Below are 25,088 nucleotides of genomic sequence, written 5' to 3'. Positions count from 1 at the left end.
CAATTTGAACTGCAGCAGATCGTCTTGACCATGTCTACATGCCTAAATGCACTGAGTTGCTGCCATGTGATTGGCTGATTAAGAATTTTTTGATTTAACGAGCAGTTGGACAGGTGTATCTAATAAAGTGGCCGGTGAGTGTGTATGTATATATATATATATATATATATATATATATATATATATATATATATATATATATATATATATATATATATATATCACTCAGCATGATGCAGCGCCCCTGGAGCACAGAGGGTTATGCTATGCATGTTTCCTGGAAAAAAAGACAACACCTTGTCAATTTTATCAATTTAAAGTTGCATTTAATGTTGTCTGCAAACTTATTATAGCAACTAAAAAAAACAGTCATCTCTCGCATGTGAATAAAACAAAAATCAATGCAGCTTGTCACAGAGAAACCGTAAAGCCCTCCGTCTTGAAGATTAGGAAAGAAAAGAATAAAAAAGTACAACTTTACCTCAGTTACAAAATATTCTCACACTGGAGACTCCGTCCAAAAATGTTAATTGAACATCTTACAGAAAACTTACAGTATTAACAGCATATCCACAATTACACCTTTTGAATCGTCTGCTATACACTGCAGCTATAAAACAAAATTATATAATGGAACGTAATCAAGTTGCAACAGAGCTACTCAAATAAAAAAAATTAAAAAACAATAAGACCTCCTGACCAATCATAATCAAGAATTCACCTGCACTGTATTACAAGGACAAAATCAGTTTCCAATAGTTTTACATTTGATTGTGACTTCACAGGCCTGAGTAACCACTTAATGCCAATTTAGTTCATTCTGACGAGTATTTTTTATAAGCAGAAACATGGATCTGATACTAATTATTTTCAATATTCAAACATATACAGTTTCATTTATAATTTTTTTTATCATGCTTTGCTGAAACAACTGCTGGTAATAAACAGACATACAGTATTGAGATGTTGATTATTGTACTGTGTATACAGTGTATACCGTATATTAATCTGAGACATGACATTTTGATATACTTTAAACACTTGTAATATTGTGATACTTTACGTTAAAATAGTTAAAAGTGTCCGTTTTCATATTGTCACGTCTGATGACATCACAGTTAAAGCGCTTTGTTGTGAAAAAACAAACATATAGAGTATGTATGCTAGTTTGTCTGACATCAATTTCAGGAAATTTTAATATACTGACATAAATGTTTATATGTGTAATGCACACGTATTACAAACATTGATGGCATTAGTTTAAGACATATAGCATAGGATTGGATGTTTTTGGACCATGCTGTGATGTGCTGTTTTATAAATGAAGCAAAACCCTGTGGAATGAAAGAGCAAACTGTGGAAGAAGGAACAGATATGTGGTGATTCTACTGTGTTACACACGAAACAGCAGCACGGTACTGTGAGGACTTTGACATTAAAACTAAGCCCGATCTAAACCAATGGAGACAGACCCAAATGTGGCAACTATACAGTCCTATAAAAAGCAAACAGACCAGCATTTGTCAAAGCCAGTACAAATTATTGACATATCCATTTTAGGTGCTTTATAGGCTAAATGTGAAAAAATAGCTTATAAATTATCATTCCCTCCAATAGAAATGCATCATTCGCGATTTATGCCTACAGGTGTGTTATACAGATCATGCACCAGACTAGTACTTTATGTTTTTTTAAGCAGAAAGATTTGCATTAAGAAATCATGATCATTTGCATGCTGCAGTTTCTAGGCATAATGCAGGAGTTAATCTTAATTTAAAGCCCTGTGTGTGGCATAAAATGAAATAACTATACATAAAAGCTAATCCATAAATAAATAAATATATAAATACTAACTAATAAAATAAATACTAACATTTAAAGGTGCTTGACAGTTTGCTGTAGAACTGTTTATGGCTTCAGTTATTCAGATTTGTGGCATGTGATTGAACGGTGACTCTCCTGGCCGTGGCTTGGTCCGTGCTACGATTAGCTATAAGCTCCTGCAGCTGCAGTGCCCCTCCGCCAATGAAGCAAAAAGCCGGGCAGACAGGGGCGGAGCAATCGACAGTCCCATCCCAGAGCACTCGAAGTGAGTGGGCATCGTAGAAAGTGACACACCCTTTATCGTAGTCCAGACACACACCGAGGCGGGGGGGCAAGGGTGCAGTGAGGGGACCGGACATGCCATTGGATGCCCCTGATTTGGGCATGAGGATTTTACCCATGCCCATGGTGAGGAAGCAAAATGGAGGTGGACAGTCCTGGGCATCCTCTGCTCCACTGTCATGCCCACTATCAGGATCACATCTACAAAAAAATAAAGGAAGAGCATCACTGAAACATGTGAGCACATTAGGCCATAATTCAACATAATGCTTTCTAATATTTCATTAGATCTCTGACTAAATCATATTTAATAACCAAAACTATAATGAACATCAGAAGATTTTGCTGTGTTTAATCCCTTTCCGTGAACTATGAGGCCAAAACTGGTACCAGCATAGCAATGCAATTGTGCACAAAGTGAGCTCTTGGGAGATATGGTTTGCATGGGTTGGAGTGGAAGATCTTGAGTGGCCTGCTATAGAGCTCTGAACTCAACCATACTGAACATCTTTGGAATGAATTGGAATGCTGAGTGCACCCCAGGCCTTCTCACCTCACATACATTCGTTCCTGACTTTATCAACACTTTTGTGTCTGACTGATTGCAAATCTCCATAAGCACACCACAATTTTATTGGAACATTTTGCCAGAAGAGTGGAGGTTGTCATAATGGCAAATACGGGCTAAATGTGGAATGGATATATTAAGGCTGTCAGTCGATAAAAATATTTAATCGCAATTCATTGAATGACTGCTCCTGATTAATCGTAACTAAATCGCACATTTTTATCTGTTCTAAATGTACCTTAAATTAATACTTTTCATGGACAAAAATGGATGATTTATGCAAATGTATGTTTGTTATTAGTGAAACCAGACTCAACATAGAGCATGAAGACAAAATATTCTTGTAAATGTTTGAAAGTAATTATGGTGTTTTAAATTACATAAATCATCAGGACACCAAACAGAACTTTTGCTATGTTTCCAAAAAGGATTTTTTCAGGCAAGTTTTTCTTTTAATATCGAGTAAAGAAAAGGGCGTTGTAAATAAATGTGTGTTGCATTGAAAGTTTTAGTTTTCCCTCTTTTATATTTATTTATTTATTTATTATAAAAATGGTCAAACAGAAATGTGGGCTGCATTAATCGCGGGTAAAAAGATTTAATGTTGTTAAAAACGTGTTATTAACGTTAATTTTGACAGCACTAATATACACACACACACACACACACACACACACACACACACACACACACACACATATACTGTATATAATATTTTACTTTATTTATTAAGATTTTTATAATATTTTATAAATTATATATATATATATGTGTGTGTGTGTGTGTGTGTGTGTGTGGTCATCATCACATCAAATATCATTAGAAATATATAATTAGAAATTTTCAGACTAATTTTCTATTGATTTATTTTCTAAGTATTTAAATGGAAAAACACAACAATATATATTTTAAATAGTGAGCAGAACTGATTTTCTCAGCTTTACCGTGGACTTGCCATGTCCTGTGGTAAGTGGAACCACTCCTGAAGCTTTGTCTCTAGGCCAACACCAACCTAAACACACCACACACACACACACACACACACACACACACACACACACGCGCACACACACACAGGTGTAAACCAATGACAGTTTATATATGTTAAATAAAAATCTGTGCTGTCCAATCTGTTCACCTTGACTAAGTAAGAACCAGGCTCTACTGAGCATGCCCAGTAGTGACGACCCTGTGTGATTGACACGTCTGCCACAAGGAGGTCAGAGGTCAGATGAAAGGAAGTGAGGGCGCGGTCGGCGGCCTGCAGCAAAGTCAGACCAGGCACACTACGGGCATACGTCTGCCCTTTACCCAGTGCCACACGCTCAGCATGGAGCCCCCAGCGAGAGTCCAGACAAAATGACAGCACTGAGAGTTAGAAAGAAGGAGAGAAAGAAAGAGAGAGAAAGACAGAAGAGCGGGGGAGGAGTAGGGAACAGGAGTAGTGGGGATCGTATTCCAACAGAGAGAAAGGGGACAACAAACATAAGGAGGACAGGAATAATAAAAAAAAAGTAGATATGACAAGTAGACAGGTAAAACAAGGACAAAGGGATTATTCATAGAAGGGGAGGAGAGGAAACAAGGACGGAGGGTAAAGATAAATGTAGGGACATTGTACATATAGTAGGATTTGGAGAAGGTCAAGCAGCTAATATATTCCGGATCAGACACAGAAATACAAGTCAGAGCAGGAGCAGACAAAAAGCAGATGGAAGGAAAGAGAAGATAAATGAAACATAAGAATGAATGGAAAAAGAGTGGCCTTGAGAGACGGGGTGAGGAAGGACTATGATTTACCGAACAGAGAGACTGAGAGAGAAAGATGGAAGAAATTGAAAAAAAAAAGGCGGCAGGAAGGCAATTCGAAGGATGGATAAAAAAATGAAGGTATGGAAAAATAAGTGCAGAAGTGAATTTGAGAAAATGAGTTTAGGATGACTGATATCCCATGAATGTATACTGTACTGAGAAATAAAATGTAAAGATGGTGTCACTGAGATTGTGTGTTACCATGTGCAGGTGGTGTGTGTAGGTACACTTCTTCACTGTACTCGCCAAAACCCGCCTTGTTGCAGCCTCTCACTCTCAACACATACACGCTGTCCATCTCCAGTCTGTCAATCACTGCACTAGTCCCGCCCACCTCATCTATGCGCTGCCAAGGACTATTGGGGCCTCCAGAGCCTTCGGATTTGACTCCGCCCCACAAAGGCCCATCCCTGCCATCTTTTCTCTGATACTCCACGGAGTAGTGCCAGGCAGGAGCTGAGTCCTGTGGGAGGCGCCAGCACAGATACAGGTGATCATAGGCCAGAGTCTTCTGGGTGTCGATTACAGGGGCCAGTGGAGCTGTGGCAGGAAACATAAGAAAGGTTTCCTAGTATGTTTTTAGGTAGCTGAACATGAAACCCAGCAAATCAATTCACAATGGTTAATCAACCCACGGGATCAGTGCAATTAATTAGATAATAAAAATAAGCATACCGAATGATGACACTGAATTAGCATACACAGTCATCACACAGGAAGCATAACAGAATCAGCGCATTTAATTGAGCAAATTAACACATCACAGTGAATCGACACACCAAATTATCACACTGTATTATCACACTAAAAAAATTAATTGCGAAACGGCAATAAACTTAATTGATATATTAGGAATCAAGGAATCAACACATCAAACCATTACGCTGAAACGTCAAAGTGACTCGGGACACAAAATTTTCACACAGGCAGCAAAATACAGAATAATTTAATTAATTACATTATTAATTAATCCGCACACGACATTAATCGGCACGATTAATAATCACACATGTAAAATACTCAATTGGCTCTGTAACTCGACACACCAAATCAGCACACTGAATCCATTAATGACACAAACATTACAATAAACAAAATTAGGGCAACATATGGGCACACTGAATCACAGTGAAGTAAAATACTAAATCAGCACACTGAATCAACAGACCAAATTCCTTGACTGAGCAATTAACTTGAAAGTATAAAAAAAAACAGTCTATGGTCACAATGAAGTGAAATACTGAATCAGCAAAATGCATCGACACACTAAGTCACTTCTTCTAGACCTTCTAATTAACCTGAAAGCTAAAGCTAAAACTAATTAACCAAAATAGTACAACAAAGACATAAAAACAGAGCAGGTTCATATAAGAGCTCATGAAGATGTATCTTAAATATTTGTTAAAAAAGCCTTTGATTTTTGTGATTTTTTTGTAGCGAAATGGCAGACACAGGAGTGAACTCAATCAAAACTTATACGAATGTCATATATTGGTGAGGATGTTTGTAAATAAGTGAGATTTTGAGATTGCATTAAGTTTGGTGGATTCAATAACAACCTTGTATGAAATTCATGCTGCTGAGTAGCTTGATCTCTCTTGAGATGTCCACATGGTAACGGCGGAACGAGGGATCTGCCGAGAGGGAAAAGCGCTGCAGGTTTTCTATGGCTGCAATCAACCTGTTCATGACACAAAGAAACAGAAAATAAAGACTCAAAATGTCAACATGAATCTGTCTAGATAAATGAACATCTGTTTTTTTGGTGACTAATAAACACCAGATTTTTAGGTTGAGATATCAAGTGACGTCCAAATATTTGAGTTTATTGTATTATAATTTGGTAATAAAATACAAATGGTCATGCTATTAAATAAAAATAATCAAAGATGAAGTGGAGTTCAAAAAAGGTGACTATTTATTCAGTTACATCTTTTCTGCTCACCACGGTTGTATAGAGTGATTATAAACGTGAAGCAATTTCCTTTCTGGGAGCTCAAAAAAATACAGTTAAAGGTTTCCACTAGGCCTTTTTTACTAACTGTTACTGACTCAATGTTTTTTGTTTTCTGCACTATTCTGTATAAACTCTAGAGACTGATCAGCAGTTCCTAAAATACTTAAACCAGCCATCTTGTAGCAACACCTATGCCACAATTTAATTTACAGAAATCACATGTTTCTTCATTCTAGTGTTTGATGTTAACATGTATTGATATGACACAATAATAAGGAAATATACTTGAATAGATAATGACAGAATATATAATAGAAAATGTATACTGTGTCTATACTACATGTTTTTTTGAGTTAAAAAAAAAACTCTTTTTAAATTAACTGAAGGTGAAATGATCTAGCATGTTAAAACCAATAGCACATGCTCATAAAACGTACAATGCTGAAGCTACCAAGCACAAGCTGTGACGTTTGAATTATGTAATAACCGTACTGAAAACTTCCATAATGTATTAGCCATATTAATGTATTCCCAAGCACACACACAAACACCCAGACATGCTCTCACTGGTTGTGGGTGATTCTGGCGGCCTGCACGAAACACGGCTGGTCATTTTCTTTCAGCAGCTCCTGGGTGTACATGACGAGCCCCGCATTGTCCAGCAAACTCTGTTTCTCTGAAAGTTGTGTGTTCAGAGATTCGGATTTTTGAACACGAGTCTCCTCAAGGATTTTGATCAGAGAAGACTGTCGCTCAGCCAGCTCTTCACACATATTGTTCACACACTGATTCAGCTGCTCTTTAGCAACGGCACTGTTCACCTAAGTGCACAAATACATTTACAAATACATTTTTTCAATGTTTACAGCATAGAATGATAACACAGGTTCCTAGAGGTCACAAAGCTCATCTTTTAAGGCATAATATCAATACAAATTACCTAAAAACTCAACATACAGTAGATTATGGGTATATAAACCTTTAATAGCAAAAATAGACACAAGGAGGTTCTCTTGCTAGAACCTGTGTATAAGGTATAGGTGCAAATATTAAAGTGAGATCAAGTGACTAAAAATGACTTCTTGTACCATACATTCAATAAACCAGTTACCTTTTTCTTTATCTCACTTTCACGTGAAAATAAGAAAAACATTATAAAAGATTTTTTTTAATTTTCCAATTTATCATGAGTTATTTTGACCTATTCAGCACATTTTGGTTGAATGTTTTCATGTGATAAAATGTCAAATATATAAAGATTTACCTCGGTCTGAGCGATGGCACTCTCCACTTGAGTGATCTGGGCCTGCACTCGCTCTTGATGGGCCAGAACGTAGTTCATCTGCTTAGTAATTTTATCCTGATAAAAATCACAAAATGTAGTCACTCAAAGCAAAACAAACTATATCTTTCATTGCAACTTTAGCATTATATGGACAAAGGTTTGTGGACACCTGACCATAAGAAACGTATTTTTGGACATCCTATTTCACTTTTAGTCCCCATTTGCTGTTATAATAAGCATCATGTTTCTGGAAAGATGTTCCACTATATTTTGTAATGTGCTTGTGGAGATTTGTGGTTAGCAAAGTCAAATACTGATGTAAGGTGAGGCGGCCTGAGGCTTAGTTAATGCTCTAGTTCATCCCAAAGGTGTTCAGTAGGGTTGTAGTCACAGCTCTATAGCAGGTCACTCAATATCTTCCATTTCAACCCACGTTAACCATATATTAATGGAGCTGGCTTTGTGTACAGGGGCCAGTGTACAGTATCGTACCCAGACATTCATCTAAAACCTTTTGGAGCTGTAAGAGCCTGTGCTGGATAGTGTTGCTGCATCAACCCCGAACAGGATAAAGTGCATATGGAAGATGAACGATGAATAAATGTTTGTGTTACTGGTATTGCAGTTTACAAATAAAAAATACAGAAATAATGATCCATTCAGAGCTTTGTAAGTTTTTTTTTTTTTTTGTTATAATAAACGCTGATTTATCCATATTTAACACACTTTAACATGATCCTGCTCATTACTACCTATATGGATTTCTTATATAAAAACTCTGTATAGATTTCTCTCAATCTTTTCCTCTGAATGTTATTATTAGAAAGGTGTTTCCCCTCTTAGACATTCAGTCCTTTTTGTTTTCTGCACCGTTCTGTGTCAAATCTAAAAGTGCCTGTGTGTGAAATTCCCAGGAGATCAGAAGTTACTCGAGGTAGCAACATCCTTGTCACAATCAATGTTACAGAGATCACACATTTTCATCACATTCTGATGTTTGATGTAAAAACACTCTGAACGCTCCTGAACTGCATCTGCATTATTATATGCATTGTACTGTTGCCACATGATTGGCTCATTAGATAACAGCTTCTATGTCCAGGTGTTTAAGTTTTCCTTTTAAAGTGGATGATGAGTGTATGTGCTTTTCTAAAACCTGACAACAGTGAGACTGTACCTTAGTTAATAGCATTTTTACTAATGCAGTTTAATTTTGAGATTTAATTTCATTTTTAAGATTCATATAAGCATGATAGACATTTTGACCATATACCACATAGCAAGGAATATATAATCGCAATATCTGCTATCACTGGGTTCCCTTTTGAGTCTGATTGAATGGATTGGAAGCTCCTGACCCCAAGTCAAATTCCTTGTGTGTGTAAGCATACTTGGTAATAAAGCTATTTCTGATTCTGATTCTCTTTCTGAGTTTTTCCTCAGCACGTTAAAATGCATATCCTGAACCTATATGTCGCAGCAAAACTGTTTTGTGACAATGCCCATTGTTTAAAGCAGTATACAAAAAAACTAAATTATACTGTAACAGTTTGAATGTTTAATTTAAGTAAACATTAAAACAAGAACTCAAACTTTATTAAAGTCTTAAAAAGTCTGTTGTTGTGAATACATCCAACATCAGAGTGGGGGAAAAGTATGATTTTAGTAACTTTGGTATGTTTGGTGGTGGCAGACAGGCCAGTATGAATAATTTAAAATCTGCTGATATCTAGAAATTGATAGAGACTAGTGCAAAGAACAAAAAATATCCAGTCATAGTCAGGTCTGTTGGGATTGTTTTGTTGTTAGTGCTTAAGCTGAAGTATTTCAAAACCTGCTGATCTCCATAGATTTTCAAGCACAGCTGTGTTCTCGGGTTTACACTTTATAGTGCGAGAAACAACACATATCCAGGGAGTGGCAGATCAGCCGGCGGAACAGCCAGAGTAGTACAGTAACTCTAATACAACCTTGGTAAGCAGAAAAGCACCTCACAATTCAGTGCACACCAAAACCTTCAGGTCGATAACAAGAAGGCTTTTCAACCTGTAGAAGTGCTATTCACTGGTACCAAACAACCACGCCATGCTCAAAGTTACTGAGGTCCCTGTTCTGATGCTTAACTGATGCACTAACTGAGGCTAATTGTTGGTTATTAAATCGATTGATTAAAATGTACATTGAGTGTACAGATGACAGGCACTGCTTAATCAAGTATTTCAGGTTTTAAAGAAGTACCTTTAACGTCTGGTAGGCGTGTGTGATAGGCATGACCTTGTGCCCGTTATGAACACGACGAAGCTTACAGAGCGCACACAACAGACGCTGACACGATCGGCAGTAAAACTGCATTCTCTCTTGCTCATGTTCAACACACACCAGCACCTGAAAAAGAGAGAGAGATATACAGAAATGCCCTTCATTACCAAAATAACATTACAATTATAATATAATTACATGCCATTTATTTGTATTTATTGTGTTATTTTTATGAACTTATTTTGGTACGATGCCTCTCTCGAACATAATTCATTTGTGTAATGATGTTTTAATGCTCTTGAATGGCTTTTGGTTTTAAATCAATATCAATCATTTAATGTTATACTCGCGTTTTTAATGATACATTGGATTTTACTCGCAATATTTATGGAAAGACACAAAGTTGCTTCCTATGCTAAAGCATATAAAGTGTCATGTTGGACAAAAAAAAGCTAGGCTTGGTCATAAATATTTTTAATAAAGATTAAAGAGATTTTAAGTGTTCTAAATATCCCACATGAACACATAGAGTCTGGTGCATCAAAACATTCTATATAATGACATGAAAGAAATCAACATTATTCTTATTAGACAGCTGAAAAAGCTAAAGAAGAAAAGCATGTGCATTTGTACACAATACACATTCTAGATGCATTATTCCTTCTGGTCTCGAGCACAGGAGTTTCTAATAGAAATATATTAGGTGTCTTTCATTATCTCCTTATTTATTGCTGACTACTAATATCCCAGCAGACCTGACCAATATTAAAGAAATATTCAGGTTTTTTTTTTTAAACCCAATCTCTATCTAGTGCATCTGTAGCATGATTAACACAAATAGGTATTTTTTTAAAAGAATTCTGATAAATGTTTAAAGGAAAAATATTTAGTAAATATTGTAAAAATAATCTCTATATTCATATGATTTGTCCTTTCAAAGTTGGCTGTGCTTTTTCAGAGGGAGTCTGTACTGATGCAATACATTTTGAGCAAGCAGCAGTGTTACTGTAAGTTCAGAGACACTGTCTGACAGAAGCAATCACGAGGCCATCCCCTTGAGAAAAAAAAAAGTTCAAGGACATGAATACTCATGCAAATCTACATAATAGAGATAATGGAAGTCAGAAGTTCTGAAACCCCTTTAATTATAAAATAAATTCAGTATTTACTTTTATTACTATTATTTAAGCTTTACCTAATTACCTTTTCATTTTTATTTTATCTGTTTGGTTTCATTCTGATGTTTTTATTTTTAATTTAACACTGCACTGATGGAATACATTAGGACAAACTTTACAATATTTATAGGGACTAACAGTGAAAAGTAACTACAAACAGTAATAAGAACAAAACTATATGATTTTTACCCAAGTAACAGGTCAAAAAAAATATTTTCATTGTGCATTGTATATGGAAGATGTTTAACCTAGACTCTCCTCGGCTTAACAGTCAGTGCTAGAGTGGTCGCTTAGAACCATGGAAATAATTGCAATAATTTGCATATTCCTACTAAGGAGCCCAGACAAAAAAAATGAATAACATCATCATCTGATTTTGCCTGAGCAGAAGGTTTGTATTAACAGATAATTAATCAGTTCCATAGATTTGTGATAACCACAAACCTTTAGAAGTCTGCTAATGTTTACAGGCTTACCTTAGGCCTAAAACTGTGTGTGGGTAGGACATGTTCGTGTTGGGCGCGTGGGGTTCCCCAGGGATGGTACAACTTGAAACACTCATTACAGAAGTTAGCCCTGCAATCAGCACAGCCTTTAGTGGCCTCCAGTGCTTGAGGGGGCTTGCAGAACTGACATATCACAGCCATGCTGCCAAGACTCACTGTCTGTCTGTACCTATACACACACACACACACACACACACACACACACACACACACACACACAAATAGAAACTATTGAATCATAAACCTGATTTGCATATAGCAGTTTGACGCATTCGCATTTAATGACGGCCACAAAACTCCATAAAAGGTTTAGCTCTTACAAAGCTGAAATCACAGGGACAATTAATAGGCTATTTAAACGTAAGTATTATATACATATGAAACAAATTTAAAAGTGGCAGTAACTACTTGCTAATTACATGATTTGAGGTTAAAGGTTAAATTTTACAAGCCAACTTTCTTGTTCAAATGCTTCTATAAATGATTTCTATACAAATGTGTTTATATTCCGCATGATAAATGGTACTATAATATGTTTTTCTCAATTCCTTTGTCGTCTAAAACGTCTGTGTGAGCAAACACCCTGCAAAGGAACGACCTCAGCAGATGTTTCCACATGCTGCAATCCCTCAGCGTATCAAAGCCACACAAAACACCACATCAGCACACTACTAAACGTTACACACTGCACACTTTCTTTCTTCCTTTCTTTTAGTCCTTTTTGCTTTGCTTATCTTTAATTAAGTGTGCCTGTGATCTTCCGTCTAGAAAGGCTGTTTTTGGCCCATATAAAGACAGGTACATTTGTCAGTATAAAGAATTGAGGGCTACGTGGACTTTCTATCTGCTGTTGCCAGGAAAAACAGTGAGCGAAGCCTCACAGTCTGAGAGCATTTTTCTCATTGTGCATTGATTTTTATTTTTTAGAGAATGCTCAGCTTCTCTGCTATGTTACTAAAACCGGTTTGTAGCAACCTGCTTTTTGAAGAATGTCACACAGTTAACAAAGAGAAATCTGACCCTGCCAAGAAATAGTTCTTATAAAATCTTTATAATATCTGGTAAGACCTTTAAAAAGAATGTGTTCAGGAAATGGAAATGTTCAGCGCAGGGTCATTAACAGCTATAGAGACATCTGATGCGTCCAGGAAACCGGAATTATTTTTGTGCATGTGTGTGTGCGTGTGTGCATGTGTGTGTGTGTGTGTGTGTGTGTGTTTTGGAAAACAACTTTTTTAACAACAGCAACAATAGGCACAAAAACATTATTGATAGACTATTTTTGGATATTATATATATTATTACATTACTTACATTAGATTTTTATAAAAATATTTTTTGGGGAAAATTTTTTTTGTATTACAGTTGACTGCAAAGATAAACTGCAAAAGACAATATTGTGTGTATGTGTGTGTGTGTGTGTGTGTGTGTGTGTGTGTGTGTGTGTGTGTGTGTGTGTGTGTGCTCGACCTCTCAATGATACGTTCCAGTGTTAGATTACGTAGACAGTCGGCAAGGCCTCGCTCTCCCAGCTCCACATCCCGGCAACAAGTTGGACACGGAAACAACATGTTCAGAGGAACTGTGTCTTTCCGCCTCCGTCCAGGATAGGTACCACATACTGATAGGAAGAAAGAGAGAGAGAGATTGGAGGAGAAAGAAAGAGCTGTATAATTTTTATTTAAAAAAATAAATGTTCTGATTATTAATTAGACAATTAGCAAGTACAGCAGAGACATTTTTACATCACGTTTTAATATTACATCAAAAACTGGAGCAATTTCATTTAGACTGTAGCTGTAAATATACACACACACACACACACACACATACACACACACACACACATACACACACACACACACCTGTTTTGAGCACCCGCTCAAGACGGTCAGTTTTGGGTGGCGGTCGACGTGCATGTCGTGGTGAGCGGGTGCTGGGGCTGGACGTGGGCGTGTTGGGCTCGGCCGGGAGATCAGGGGGAGGGTAGCCTCTGTGCACCAACACCTCCGCCGCACACAACACACAAACGCTGTGCAGGCACGGCAACACAATGGGCTGCTTCACCAAGTCCTCACACACCGGACAGCGAAGCTCCCGCTCCATACTCTTCATATTGGACTGTGTGTATATGTGTGAGAGCAAAAGAGAGAGAGAGAGAATTTTCTTGGTTGTTATTTATCACCAGTGTCAAAAAAAAGTGCATTTTCTGTGATGTTTCAATTTATTTTTGCTGTTCAGTTGAACTTTCTTACATTCCAAACCAACAGGGACTTGAGCTTGTTTTCTTTGCCATGTTTAAGTCTTTTTTTATATCTTCATTATCACCCCAACCACCAATGCAGGAGACGTATAAACAACCCTTTTACGTCAGGTTTGTCCTCTTTCATATTCCCAGTACGGGATGAGGAATCAAAAATACTAAATATAGCACAATAATCCATTGTTTTTTAGTATATGTCTAATTTTGTTATCTATGCCATTTAATGAGGGTGGGAGCGATGGCAAATCTAGTGTTTGACTATTCTTGCCATATTTGTATTGTTAGAACAGACACATGGCCTATTGTGTGTGTCGGCATGTAGCAGTGTTAACGCAGCAGAGGTGTAGCGAGACAGATGCATGACCCGGTTTGAAGGCCAGACATTTCTTTTAAAATGAAATAAAAAAAGAAAGGGAGCAGAATCAGTTTGAGAAATTCAAATTGTCTTTTTAAAGCAACACTCAACGTGCAACGTGTACTGGACCGAATGCGAGCTGTGAACAAACATTTCCTCTTTTCGCTAATTTCCGCGAAATGTTTCCTCTCCAGTGTGTGTGAGTGAATTGAGCTTTGAGGTGAAGAACTAGACAAAGATCAGACACTTCAGCAGTATGACTTTGCTTGCCTTACTGCTGGAGCAAAAACTGTGGACAGTTGTGGATGAATGTTGTGCAAATTGTGGACAGTTGTGAAACTACAAATAGCCGACCAATACAAGTGATGCAACATTCACAGAACAGATTCATCACATAGGATGATTTCTTTGTATAGTTATTTAACTGAAATACTGCCTGACAACTGTATCCCATTTATACAGTGATATGGTGGAGCTTCTCTACCCTTCGAGGATATTATATGCTTATTGAGACATGCAAGTCAAAGTATTTTGAGGGCAAATTGGATAGCCTATAGTATGCTTCTGTACAGTTTTTAATCAAATAACACATTGCGTGACGAATACGATGTAATCTGGAAGTGCTAATAAAAAAATCCTCTTAATTTAAGTGGTTTAGGAGTTAGCGTTATGGTTAGGAGGGGAGTTAGGGGTTAGGGGGTTACAGTTATAGATTAGGGGTTAGTGGTTACGGTTTAGAGTGAGGAGTTTGTGGTTTGGGTTACTGTCACTGTAATCACGGTTGTATACAGTCCTAGATGGTACAACCCATAGGATTTATTTAAAATACGACACAACGATTGTTTTGGGGTTGTTGTTGTTGTTTTTACCTAATATGTAGTTATATTATTTATTATAATTTGGTATTTATAAGGTGTATAATATTCACCTTTTAACCCCTCCCCCCTCCCCTCTTTTTCGTCGTACCGTCCGTCACTATAGCAACACGTCCCGGTCGCGCACGCATCCCTCTCTCGGCTTTTGTCTTGAAATACCCAAATGGTGTCGGACTTCTTCAGGTAAAAAACACGTGCACGTGTAGAATGCTGTGATGAGTTATAATGTGATGAGGCCTGACACGCCATCGAAGTGCATATATTCCGCTTAACCGGATATACACCTTTTTCTTTTTTTTTAAGCGCAATAAAGAGAGAGCGCGAGCGCGCACGCGCGCCCCCGAGACGCTTTCGCTGATAAATATAGCTGTTGGTGAGATGCATGCAGCGGCCCAATAATCTCACGGTGATGCATGATGATATAAGCATCCCCAAAGACCCCAAAATCGAAAGCAGAGAAAAGGAGAGATATGATATGAATATAGATATACAGAGATGCCTATAGATAAATAGAGAGGGATATACTCACGCTGATGCGCACGAGCGCGTCCATTATAGACGTGAAAGTCTGCAGTTCTGCATCTGCCATGATCGCAAAAGAGCCAAGGTGCAGGAGATAATTATTCCATCTGATGGTTTAACGGTGCGCACGGACAGTCCAGCATCAGGAGGGATGCACATCAGGAATGGGGCTGGCCTTCACCTGGAGCCTGCATGACACACATAAATAAAAGCAGCCTGTTACATGCAATAATGATCTAATTCGCCAATCCCGTTTGAGTCTCCCCGTTTTTTTTAGGCTGGCTGTATATGTAAATGGATTACAACGCTCCTTCTGGAATAAAAACGCAAAAAAAGGGTCTACAAAAGCCGTCTGAGATGATGAAATGAGTTCACTCACTGTAAAGCATGCGTTTTTTTGTTGCCGTATAAGCCGAAAATCTATTAACTGCAAATAAGGAATACAACTGGTATTTTTTTCTATATTTAAAAACAGATCTTCAAAAAAAAATACTAATAAAATATTCCTGGTCTATATGCGCTGCCTCGGTGCTCTCATCACGAGCTAAGAATCATCCACTCATAATACCCACAGAGGTCTACAGAATGAACGTGTGTAGTTCATAGCCCTGACCAGCAGAGGGCGGAGGAGGCACCGCAACAGCACAGGGAACAAGCACTGAGTCACGTGCCCAAATGATAACCAGGGGAAAGAGTGCGATATTAAGAGATGTTGTTGTAAGGTGTAAGACACAAAGCTGTTTTGAGACAATGTCCATTGTGAAAAGCGCTAAAGAAAATAATATTATTGCAGGTATCAGCTTTCTACCTGATAGACCCTGAACATATCAGAAAAACACTGCTGTATGATACCAGACTATTAGTACCGAGAACAACAACAAAGTGATAATAATAACAAACAGCAGTTATTACAATGACAGTAATAACAAGAATAATGTATTATTATTAATTATTATTATTATTATTATTATTTTATTATTATTATTATTATTATTATTATTATTATTGGTTGTGGTAGTGGATCTGTCTTCATATTATTATTATTATTATTATTATTATTATTATTATTATTATTGGTTGTGGTAGTGTATCTGTCTTCATATTATTATTATTATTATTATTATTATTATTATTATTATTATTGGTGGTGGTGGTGTTGGTGTCTGTCTTCTTCCTCTTATTATTATTAGTAGTGTCATTAGAGGTGTGTTGTTATTCTTCTTTGTCTTCTTCCTCTTATTATTAATATTATTATTATTATTATTATTATTATGATTATGATTATGATTATGATTATTATTATTATTATTATTGCTGGTGGTGTCTGTCTTATTCCTGTTATTATTATTAGTAGTATCATTAGAGGTGATTCTTCTTCCTCTTCTTCTTCTTCTTCTTCTTCTTCCTCCTCCTCTTCTTCTTATTATGTTTTAAAGCATCACTTTCCCTGCTATTCAGAAGTTGTCCACTGGGTGGCTCAGTTGAGCTCATTTGCAGTCTGTCGTTACTGAAAATTAATAAGTAGTAAACGAGAGGCGTTCACTCTGGTTAACTTCCAACCCCACCTTTTTAATGCTGAATCAAGTGGCTAAGGCAAATGTGAAAAACAATAGCGCTCACGTCCCTGTGTAGTTCACTCCATGCACACGCTAAAGCGCAAATTTAGGATACGGCCATCCTGGTGACGTCACTCGGTGTCGCCGGAAGAAGCTTTCCGAAGTGCTGGCCGAGCTCTCAGCTTCATTACCTTACAGTCCTGCATAAGCCGAGTACAGGATGGGTATGTGCTTATTCGTTTGGTTAATCAAAAATGAGATCAGGTTATACAGATTTAAAAACAGAAATAAATATAAATATAGAAAGAAATGTAACGTGGACGTGCATTATTGCGCCTGTCGTGTTCACGCGCATTGCAGATATAACTTAGACATAAATGGCAGATATTCATGACAAATTAACGACATAAATTGTTACGTACTGTATCATTGTCTGTCCAAGAAATGCATTTGTCCAGCTTTGGGTTGCATTCATTTCTATTGCATTCATACAGTCTTGGCTGATCGTCTTTCAGTTTATAAAAAACGTATAGGAATTACAATCGGGATGTTTCAGCGTAGATCATTTTGGAGTCAATGTCTTATATCAGACATCATGTGATTTTTCTTTTGTTTATTAAATCTTTTTTTTAATGAAGCCTAACTTCACAGAGACTGCTATTCGTGTTTCCGGTCGGAACGTTTTAAAAGACGTACACTGACGTGGCCTCTCACTAGCGCTGTGTCCTGAATAATGTTTCCGCCTACAAATCACACAACGCGTTTAAACCCAGCTCAGGCTCACAGTGTGGCATGAAAAATGACATTTTAATACACTTTCACATGTATACTATATATTACCTTTATACTTTCATGAATAATGCTTTCTATCATACACAACACTTCTGATTGCTCAGCCTTGTTTCTTGCCCTAACACACACACACACACACACACACACACACATATATATATATATATATATCATCGTCATCATCTCAACTCAGTTTAGAAAGGCTGATCAGATTAGGAACCTATGTGTTTGGATTTTTAAAAACACTCACATGTGCAGAGCTGGGGATCTCTATGACCTGGGATTTGAACCTGATTGGAAATTGAATCAGAATTGGAATCAGGTTTATTGGCCAAGAGTGTTGACACACACACACTAGGAATTTGGTTTCAGCTGGTAGTGACTGTTAAAAGTACAGACATAAATAACAACACTATACATTTAGCTTATAGACAAGACTATACAAGACTATACAGATTAAATAAGACCACAATATACAGAGTATAGGACATATCGCTAATGTACATAGTCCATAGTAGTGCAAAAAGCAGTAGTGTGCATCACATAAGATAAAGAGGTTACTTTAGGACTTTAACAAATGGAAATAAAATGATGAGTGCCTGTTCTTACAATGCAGTACTTTTAGATATGAAACAGGGCGTATAATTAAGGTGAGTTGTTATTGGGAATACAAAAAAAAGGTTAATAATAATAATGTTGAAAAGTCAAAAGATAAATAAATATTGAATATTTTATAATATCTTTTGACTTTTCAACATTATTATCGGTTCCACTATAACAAGATAATGACGATGTGCTAAATTCGAGTCATTTGTTAATTGCAAACAAGACTATTGCATATTGAAACTCGATTGTTAGATTTTTTTTTTCCTACACTGTGACCAGAGAAGCTTCTTGGAATGTAATTTTTTTTACCAATCTAATAAACTAGGGTCAGATCATTGCTTGCAGTCGGTCCATTAACAAAATATTACCAAGATAGAACTGATACGTAACAGAAATTTGTGGTAAAATTGTATTTTCCTTTCATTTTTACATTATTTTCATTCATATTACTATTTTTGCTCCTCAGCAGTGAATACAGGGACGTCGCTGGTGTTGTCCAGTCTGCTGTCTGTGCTGGTCTTCGCTGGTATGCAGATGTTCAGCAAGCAGCTGGCCTCCTCCGAGTGGCTTACCATCTTGGGAGGTTTTCTGGGCTCCATGCTCTTCATCTGCTCGCTTACTGTATCCTAAAATGGCTGCTGGCCTGCGGATTGTTCATTATTTATCACCTAAATACTGTCCCATTGTAGCAGTTATGAAGAGGACGGTTGTCATTTTTTGTTATGAAAAAAATGAAATGTTTTATTTTTTATTAAATATTTTTCACTGTATATTCCTGAAGAATAAGTTCATCATTATCTTAGTTTTAGTCACTCAAAAACACATACAAAAAAATAAAGCACATAGATATTTTGTACCTATGTACCTATATACTTGGATTATTGCTCTTTTGTGGTAGTGTTTAATAGGAACATATTAAGTGATGTCCGAGTTTTTCTTTAACACCTCACTCTCAGGCCTTCAACAATCTGGAGAATCTTGTCTTCGGTAAAGGTTTCCAGGCGAAGATCTTTCCAGAGAGTGAGTGGGCAAAACTGCAGCCTTCATTCCTGTTCAGTCTCTATAATTACACTATATGGGCATAAGTTTGTGGACACCTGAGCTTTAGATTTGTACTTGTTCGAACATCCCATTCCACATGTTCCACTAGATTTTGAAGTGTGCTTATGGAGATTTCATTTACATTTATAGCATTTGGCAGATGCCCTTATCCAGGGTGACTTATAGTTTTTGTCCCAATACTTTTGTTTATATAGTATGTTATATGCCTTATACACCAATCAGGCATAACATTATGACCACCTGCCTAATATTGTGTTGGTCCCCCTTTGCTGCCAAAACAGTTTTGACCCATCAAGCATTAACACTTCGGCAATTTGAGATACAGTTGCTCGTCTGTTGGATTAGACCACACGAGCCAGCCTTCGCTCTCCACGTGCATCAGTGAGTCTCAGCCGCTCATGACCCTGTCACTGGTTCACCGCTGTTCCTTCCTTGGACCACTTTTGATAGATACTGACCACTGCAGACCAGAAACATCCCACAAGAGCTGATGTTTTGAAGATGCTCTGACCCAGTTGTCTAGCCATCATTATTTGGTCCTTGTCAAACTCATATCTTTATCCATTCTATTTTACCTGCTTCTAATGCATTAACTTTGAGGACAAAATGTTCACTTGCTGCCTAATATATCCAACCCACTATCAGGTGCTATATTGAAGAGATAATCGGTGTTATTCGCTCAGTCATAATGTTATGCCTGGTCATTTAAGAATACAGGTTTAATAATATCCTTTTATTAAATGTATTCAGATTAAATATTTTCTTTTCTTTCCCCGTTCTTTCTTTTTTTTTTAGTTTTTCTGTGCCTGTGTCTGTCCCTTTTTGCGTCTGGTCTGGTTCATCGCGTGTGCGTCACCACATGGTGAGTAACAAGAAACACTTAACACCAGCGGCTGGATTGACATGTAGAAATTGTGCGTACTCATCGTTTTAGCTTAACATAAAAAAAAAAAAAAAAATGTTAATCATATTAAATCTGGCAAATCATCATACATACAGTATGTCACAAAAGTGAGTGCACCACTTACATTTCAGCATCCATTTTAATAAATCTCCTCAAGGCACAATTCTATAGAAATGAAATTTGCCTATATTTTAGTGTAGTCAATGTGCAGCTTGTATAACAGTAGAGATTCACTGTCCTATGAAAATAACTCAACATACAGCCATTATTGTCCAAATAACTGGCAACAAAAGTCAGTACACTTTAAGTAAACATGTCAAAACTGTGTCCAAAGTGTCACTATTTGTGTGAGCACCATTTTTATCTCGCACTGCCTTAATCCTCCTGAGCATGGAATTCACCAGAGCTGCACAGGTTGTTGCTGGGATCCTCTTCCATAATGACATCACGGAGCTGCTTGATGTTAGCAGGTTCGGGTCTGGAGACATACTTGCCCACACCATCAACTATCGGGTCTTTATAATGTTGAAAAACTACCGTTTGCACACGTTAATTGTTTCCCTTCCCCAGTACAGCAGCACTCATGCAGCCCCAGACCATGATGCTACCACCACCATGCGTGACTGTAGGCAAGACACAATTTTCTTGGTTCTCCTTACCAGGGCGTCACCACACATGCTGGACACTATCTGAGCCAAACAAGTTTATCTTAGTCTCATCAGACCACAGGACATTGTTCCAGTAATTCAGTAATTAATTGGACAGGTTGTCTTGAGCAAACTGTTTGTGGGGTTTCTTGTAAACCAGCTTCAGAAGAGGATTCCTTCTGGTATGACGGGAAGCCTGTTGTTTTGAATCAGGTACTATACTGTACTATTACAAAAGATCCAAGCATTTATTTGCTCTCAAGAAGGCAAGATGTTTACTTTTAGGACATTTGGCAGACACTTAACCAGCGACTTACTATTATTTCATTTACACAACCTTCTGATCCTACTCTAACTTTCTTTTATGATAGTGTACTGAGAAATAAATCTTGTTACTAGTAAATATCTGAACAGCTTGGCAGTGGTGGGATTTGAACTCGCAACCTTGAGATCAGAATTCAAACATCTGAACTCCTCCTTCCCACAAGACAATTGTGGGAATTTGCATTCCGTGTAAATTGTTATAATTTCCCTTTAAAGGCTACTTAAAATATTTACATGCTTTACAGAAGACATAAAAAAAACCCCAATAATAATAAACATTTATATTTTGCACATCCTGCAAGCTGTATGCAAATGACCTTAGTCTTGAGCCAATATGTATTTTTTATAAAAAAAAATTAAAATAAAAGTGTAAAATTAAAAAAGTAACATCTCAAATTTCCTTTTCCAGCTTGATATTCTCGCTCTTTGCGCTGTACTACATCAACAAAGTGTCGACGGCTCTGTACCAGGTGGCTGCTCCCGTAGCAACTCCCGCAAAATCTACCGGCAAGGGCAAAAGGAAGAATTGAATGACCGAATCTGCGTCATCGTCCCAACAGCAGCAACACCGAGTACTTCTCATATTGCAGTAATGTTTTGTGAAAATTTGGCCCATTCTAGAACCATTCCATTCCATTCCAGCAAACTGTAGACACAATCCCCAATCAGGAGTCCAACAGAGTTAAATACACAAGTTGTTCATGTACATATTTGTCTTTTTACACAAATACACAAATATTGCGTTACATTTTTTTCACACACTGCAGTTAACTGCACTGATTCCTGATCAAATCTCTCATGTTTTGTGTCCAGTCGTAGCTGTGTAAATCAGTATATAAGTATTTTTCTTAAAGGATTTGCTATTAAAAACACTTAAAATCCTTAAATTGTTCTTTTCTCCTTTTTCAAATGCAAGCAGAATTAAACCCTATAATACACTATATGGACAAAAGTATTGGGACACCAGACTTTCCTAGCTATATGTGGTTCTTCTCCAATCTGTTACCTCAAAGTAGAAGCACACAATTGTATAGGATGTGTCTGGATGGGTATAAGTAAAAGAACCAAACGTTGGATCTGGAATATTAAATGGCCTGCTATAGAGCTCTGACTTCAACCCTATTGAATAATAAACTGGAATGCTGACTGCACCTCAGGCCTTGTCACAGTACTTGACTTTAAAAGATCTGTTGTGGCTGAATCAGCAAAATCTCCACAACCACACTCAAAAATCTAGTGGAACATCTCAGAAGAGTGGAGGATATTTGAACAGCAAATGGGGATTAAATGTGGACTGGAATGTTCAAACAGCACATACAAACCTTTTTGTATATACAATGTAATGTAGTTCAATGGTTTGAAGTTCTTTTCTTCACATATTCCTGCTTGTTTAGAACCTAGAGTCAGAGCACGATACACCGCCCCTAGAGCACAGATGGTTAAGGGCCCTGCTCAAGGGCCCAAGAGTGTCAGTTTGGCAAGTTTATTTTGAACAAAGCTTGCTTTCACTAACTTTTAAAATAAAAAACAACTTTCCTATTCTTGGTCATGGCCAAATAAATTGGAAATAAACATAAATGTTTTATTTTATTTTTTTGCACCTGTTCCCTTTAAGGGCTGCTGAATATCATGAGACTCATAAAAGTTTTTGACATGGAATTCAGGGACAGGGTCATGTCTGGGCAAAAGTATATATATTTATATATATATATATATATATATATATATATATATATATATATATATATATATATATATATATATATATATATATATATATATATATATATATAAAATATACATACATACAAAATATTAAGACCAAGGGAAACATTCCAAGTATTATAAGTATCATAACCAGTTTGTAAGAGCTGCTTCAAAATGTCAAAAGAAGAAAAAGGAGCAAGAGAAAAAAATAACAGATTGACAATGTATTGAAAACTGCATTTAAACTCAAACAGGCTGTTCATCAGCTGATCAAAATTTTAAGACCATAGCCCAAAAATCACCACAGCAGAACTAAAAGTGTCAAAAAAGGACTTAGTAGTGAGTAGCCCAACCGTTCTTACATTAAGGACATTTGGCAGATGCCTTTAACCAGCCACTTCCAATTATCTCATTTATACAATTACCCATTGAGGGTCTTGTTCAACGGCTCATTAGTGGTATCTAAAATGATCACAATGGCCTGTTAACATATTATTATTAATACCACAGTATCTTAAAATAATATCTAGTGTGGATATTAATGCGGGGTAACAGAAATTAAGGCAGCTTTGTATTTTAGCTCAATTTTCTAAAATTGAAAAATAATTGTTGTAAATGTCTAGTCGACTGAATATATTCAGACCATGCAAGCCTCTAAAAATTGCCATGTGACAGTGTGATGGCTTGACCTTACAGTTTACTAACAAGGCATTTTATGAACATGCATTTAAACTGTTGTATTATTCAAGTCAAGTCATGATACATATATGATTTAACACACTGCAATACTTAATATAAAAAAAATTAAAATACAAAAACAATTGGCACAGTGAAACTTTCTGTTTAATATTTATTCGGCTTTGAGTTCTTTCCCAATGATTTTTTTTTCCCTTTTCTTTCAATTCTGTTATGGTTAATACAACACTGCCACCTAGCATACAACATGCTCATCTTACATGCAAGTTTAGGGGGTTTTCTTTACACCAGGCTGTGTAAACTCTCTATTTTTTTTTTTTTTTTTCAAAAAGGAGATCAGCAGTTTCTTATAATAGCAAAGTGCTCAGTTCTGGAAATTGTTAAGCATAGCAAATGTGTTACACAATCATTCTTGTTGTACTTCTTATTAATTGTACTATTGACATTTTCCAGGCCACAATTACTTTTTCAGTATAGTGAATATTATATTTATCCTTCCTATACTCAAGCCAACTGATCCTGTCCCTACTTATTTCCAATTAAATGAGTCCAAGCATAACATAAGCAAAACATGACATGTATTACATGTTTTATGACTAAAAATGGTACGCCCTTGAATCAGATTGCCACAGAAAGCAGCTTTTACCAGTTACTGATGTGAACTGATTACAAAAGAATTGTATGCATCAGTGAGAGCTACCAGTGAATGCTAAACTCAGGAAAAGAAGGTCAAAAAGTGAGAAAACCTGTTTTATAAGCCAATCCTTTGTTTTACCCCAAAGACATGGTAAGAATTTTTTTTTCAAAATAGTATATTATAAATATTTTAGAATGAAGGGACACCAGTATTTTTTTTTTATCTTCGAAAGAAAAAATGCTAAATGGTACAAAGTTGTTCAAATGAATTTTAGCCATTATTGTGTGCATTTATAGAAAATCTTCAGATACAGACAGAATTGGGTTAAGTATAAGGTGACTTATCTTGTTTAGTATTCCTTTGGCAGTACATTTTATTATGTACACTTGTACAATACATATATTTATGCAGAAATGGACCAAAGGCTTTAGGTAATGGTCACATTTAACATTAAATTGGAATAAGAAATCT

At 36.7% G+C, this 25,088-nt stretch overlaps 2 protein-coding genes across 6 annotated transcripts; one reads left to right on the top strand and one right to left on the bottom strand.

Annotated features, from left to right (window-relative positions):
- Positions 1 to 311: 311 nt before the first annotated feature.
- trim46a (tripartite motif containing 46a) lies at positions 312 to 18,161 on the bottom strand. 4 transcript variants are annotated; one of them, XM_046846890.1, is made up of 13 exons: positions 17,665 to 18,161; positions 15,694 to 15,874; positions 13,537 to 13,792; positions 13,142 to 13,292; positions 11,642 to 11,840; positions 9,967 to 10,113; positions 7,708 to 7,803; positions 7,011 to 7,264; positions 6,046 to 6,167; positions 4,688 to 5,026; positions 3,813 to 4,042; positions 3,619 to 3,686; positions 312 to 2,307 (listed from the first exon to the last, which is right to left on the bottom strand). In XM_046846890.1, exons 2-13 carry the CDS (start codon positions 15,751 to 15,753, stop codon positions 1,917 to 1,919), a joined length of 2,313 nt encoding a protein of 770 aa, XP_046702846.1. In that variant the 5' UTR covers positions 15,754 to 15,874; positions 17,665 to 18,161; the 3' UTR covers positions 312 to 1,916. The 4 variants fall into 4 exon arrangements, with proteins under 4 accessions (XP_046702846.1, XP_046702845.1, XP_046702847.1 ...); XM_046846889.1 differs by lacking the exon at positions 17,665 to 18,161 and adding an exon at positions 16,066 to 16,291; XM_046846891.1 differs by lacking the exons at positions 312 to 2,307; positions 3,619 to 3,686; positions 17,665 to 18,161 and adding an exon at positions 16,066 to 16,291 and having other exon boundaries at positions 3,910 to 4,523.
- Positions 17,280 to 22,464, top strand: krtcap2 (keratinocyte associated protein 2). 2 transcript variants are annotated; one of them, XM_046846933.1, is made up of 5 exons: positions 17,280 to 17,466; positions 19,110 to 19,261; positions 19,597 to 19,660; positions 20,498 to 20,564; positions 21,987 to 22,464. In XM_046846933.1, the coding sequence occupies exons 1-5, from the start codon at positions 17,463 to 17,465 to the stop codon at positions 22,105 to 22,107; spliced, it is 408 nt and encodes a 135-aa protein (XP_046702889.1). In that variant the 5' UTR covers positions 17,280 to 17,462; the 3' UTR covers positions 22,108 to 22,464. The 2 variants fall into 2 exon arrangements, with proteins under 2 accessions (XP_046702889.1, XP_046702888.1); XM_046846932.1 differs by having other exon boundaries at positions 17,284 to 17,466; positions 19,107 to 19,261.
- The last annotated feature ends 2,624 nt before the right edge of the window (positions 22,465 to 25,088 follow it).

Source organism: Silurus meridionalis, chromosome 4 (assembly GCF_014805685.1).
Source record: "Silurus meridionalis isolate SWU-2019-XX chromosome 4, ASM1480568v1, whole genome shotgun sequence".
Taxonomy (NCBI): Eukaryota; Metazoa; Chordata; class Actinopteri; order Siluriformes; family Siluridae; genus Silurus; species Silurus meridionalis.
The sequence above is the reverse complement of the archived record's forward strand: the minus strand, read 5'-3'. Positions and strand labels throughout refer to the sequence as shown.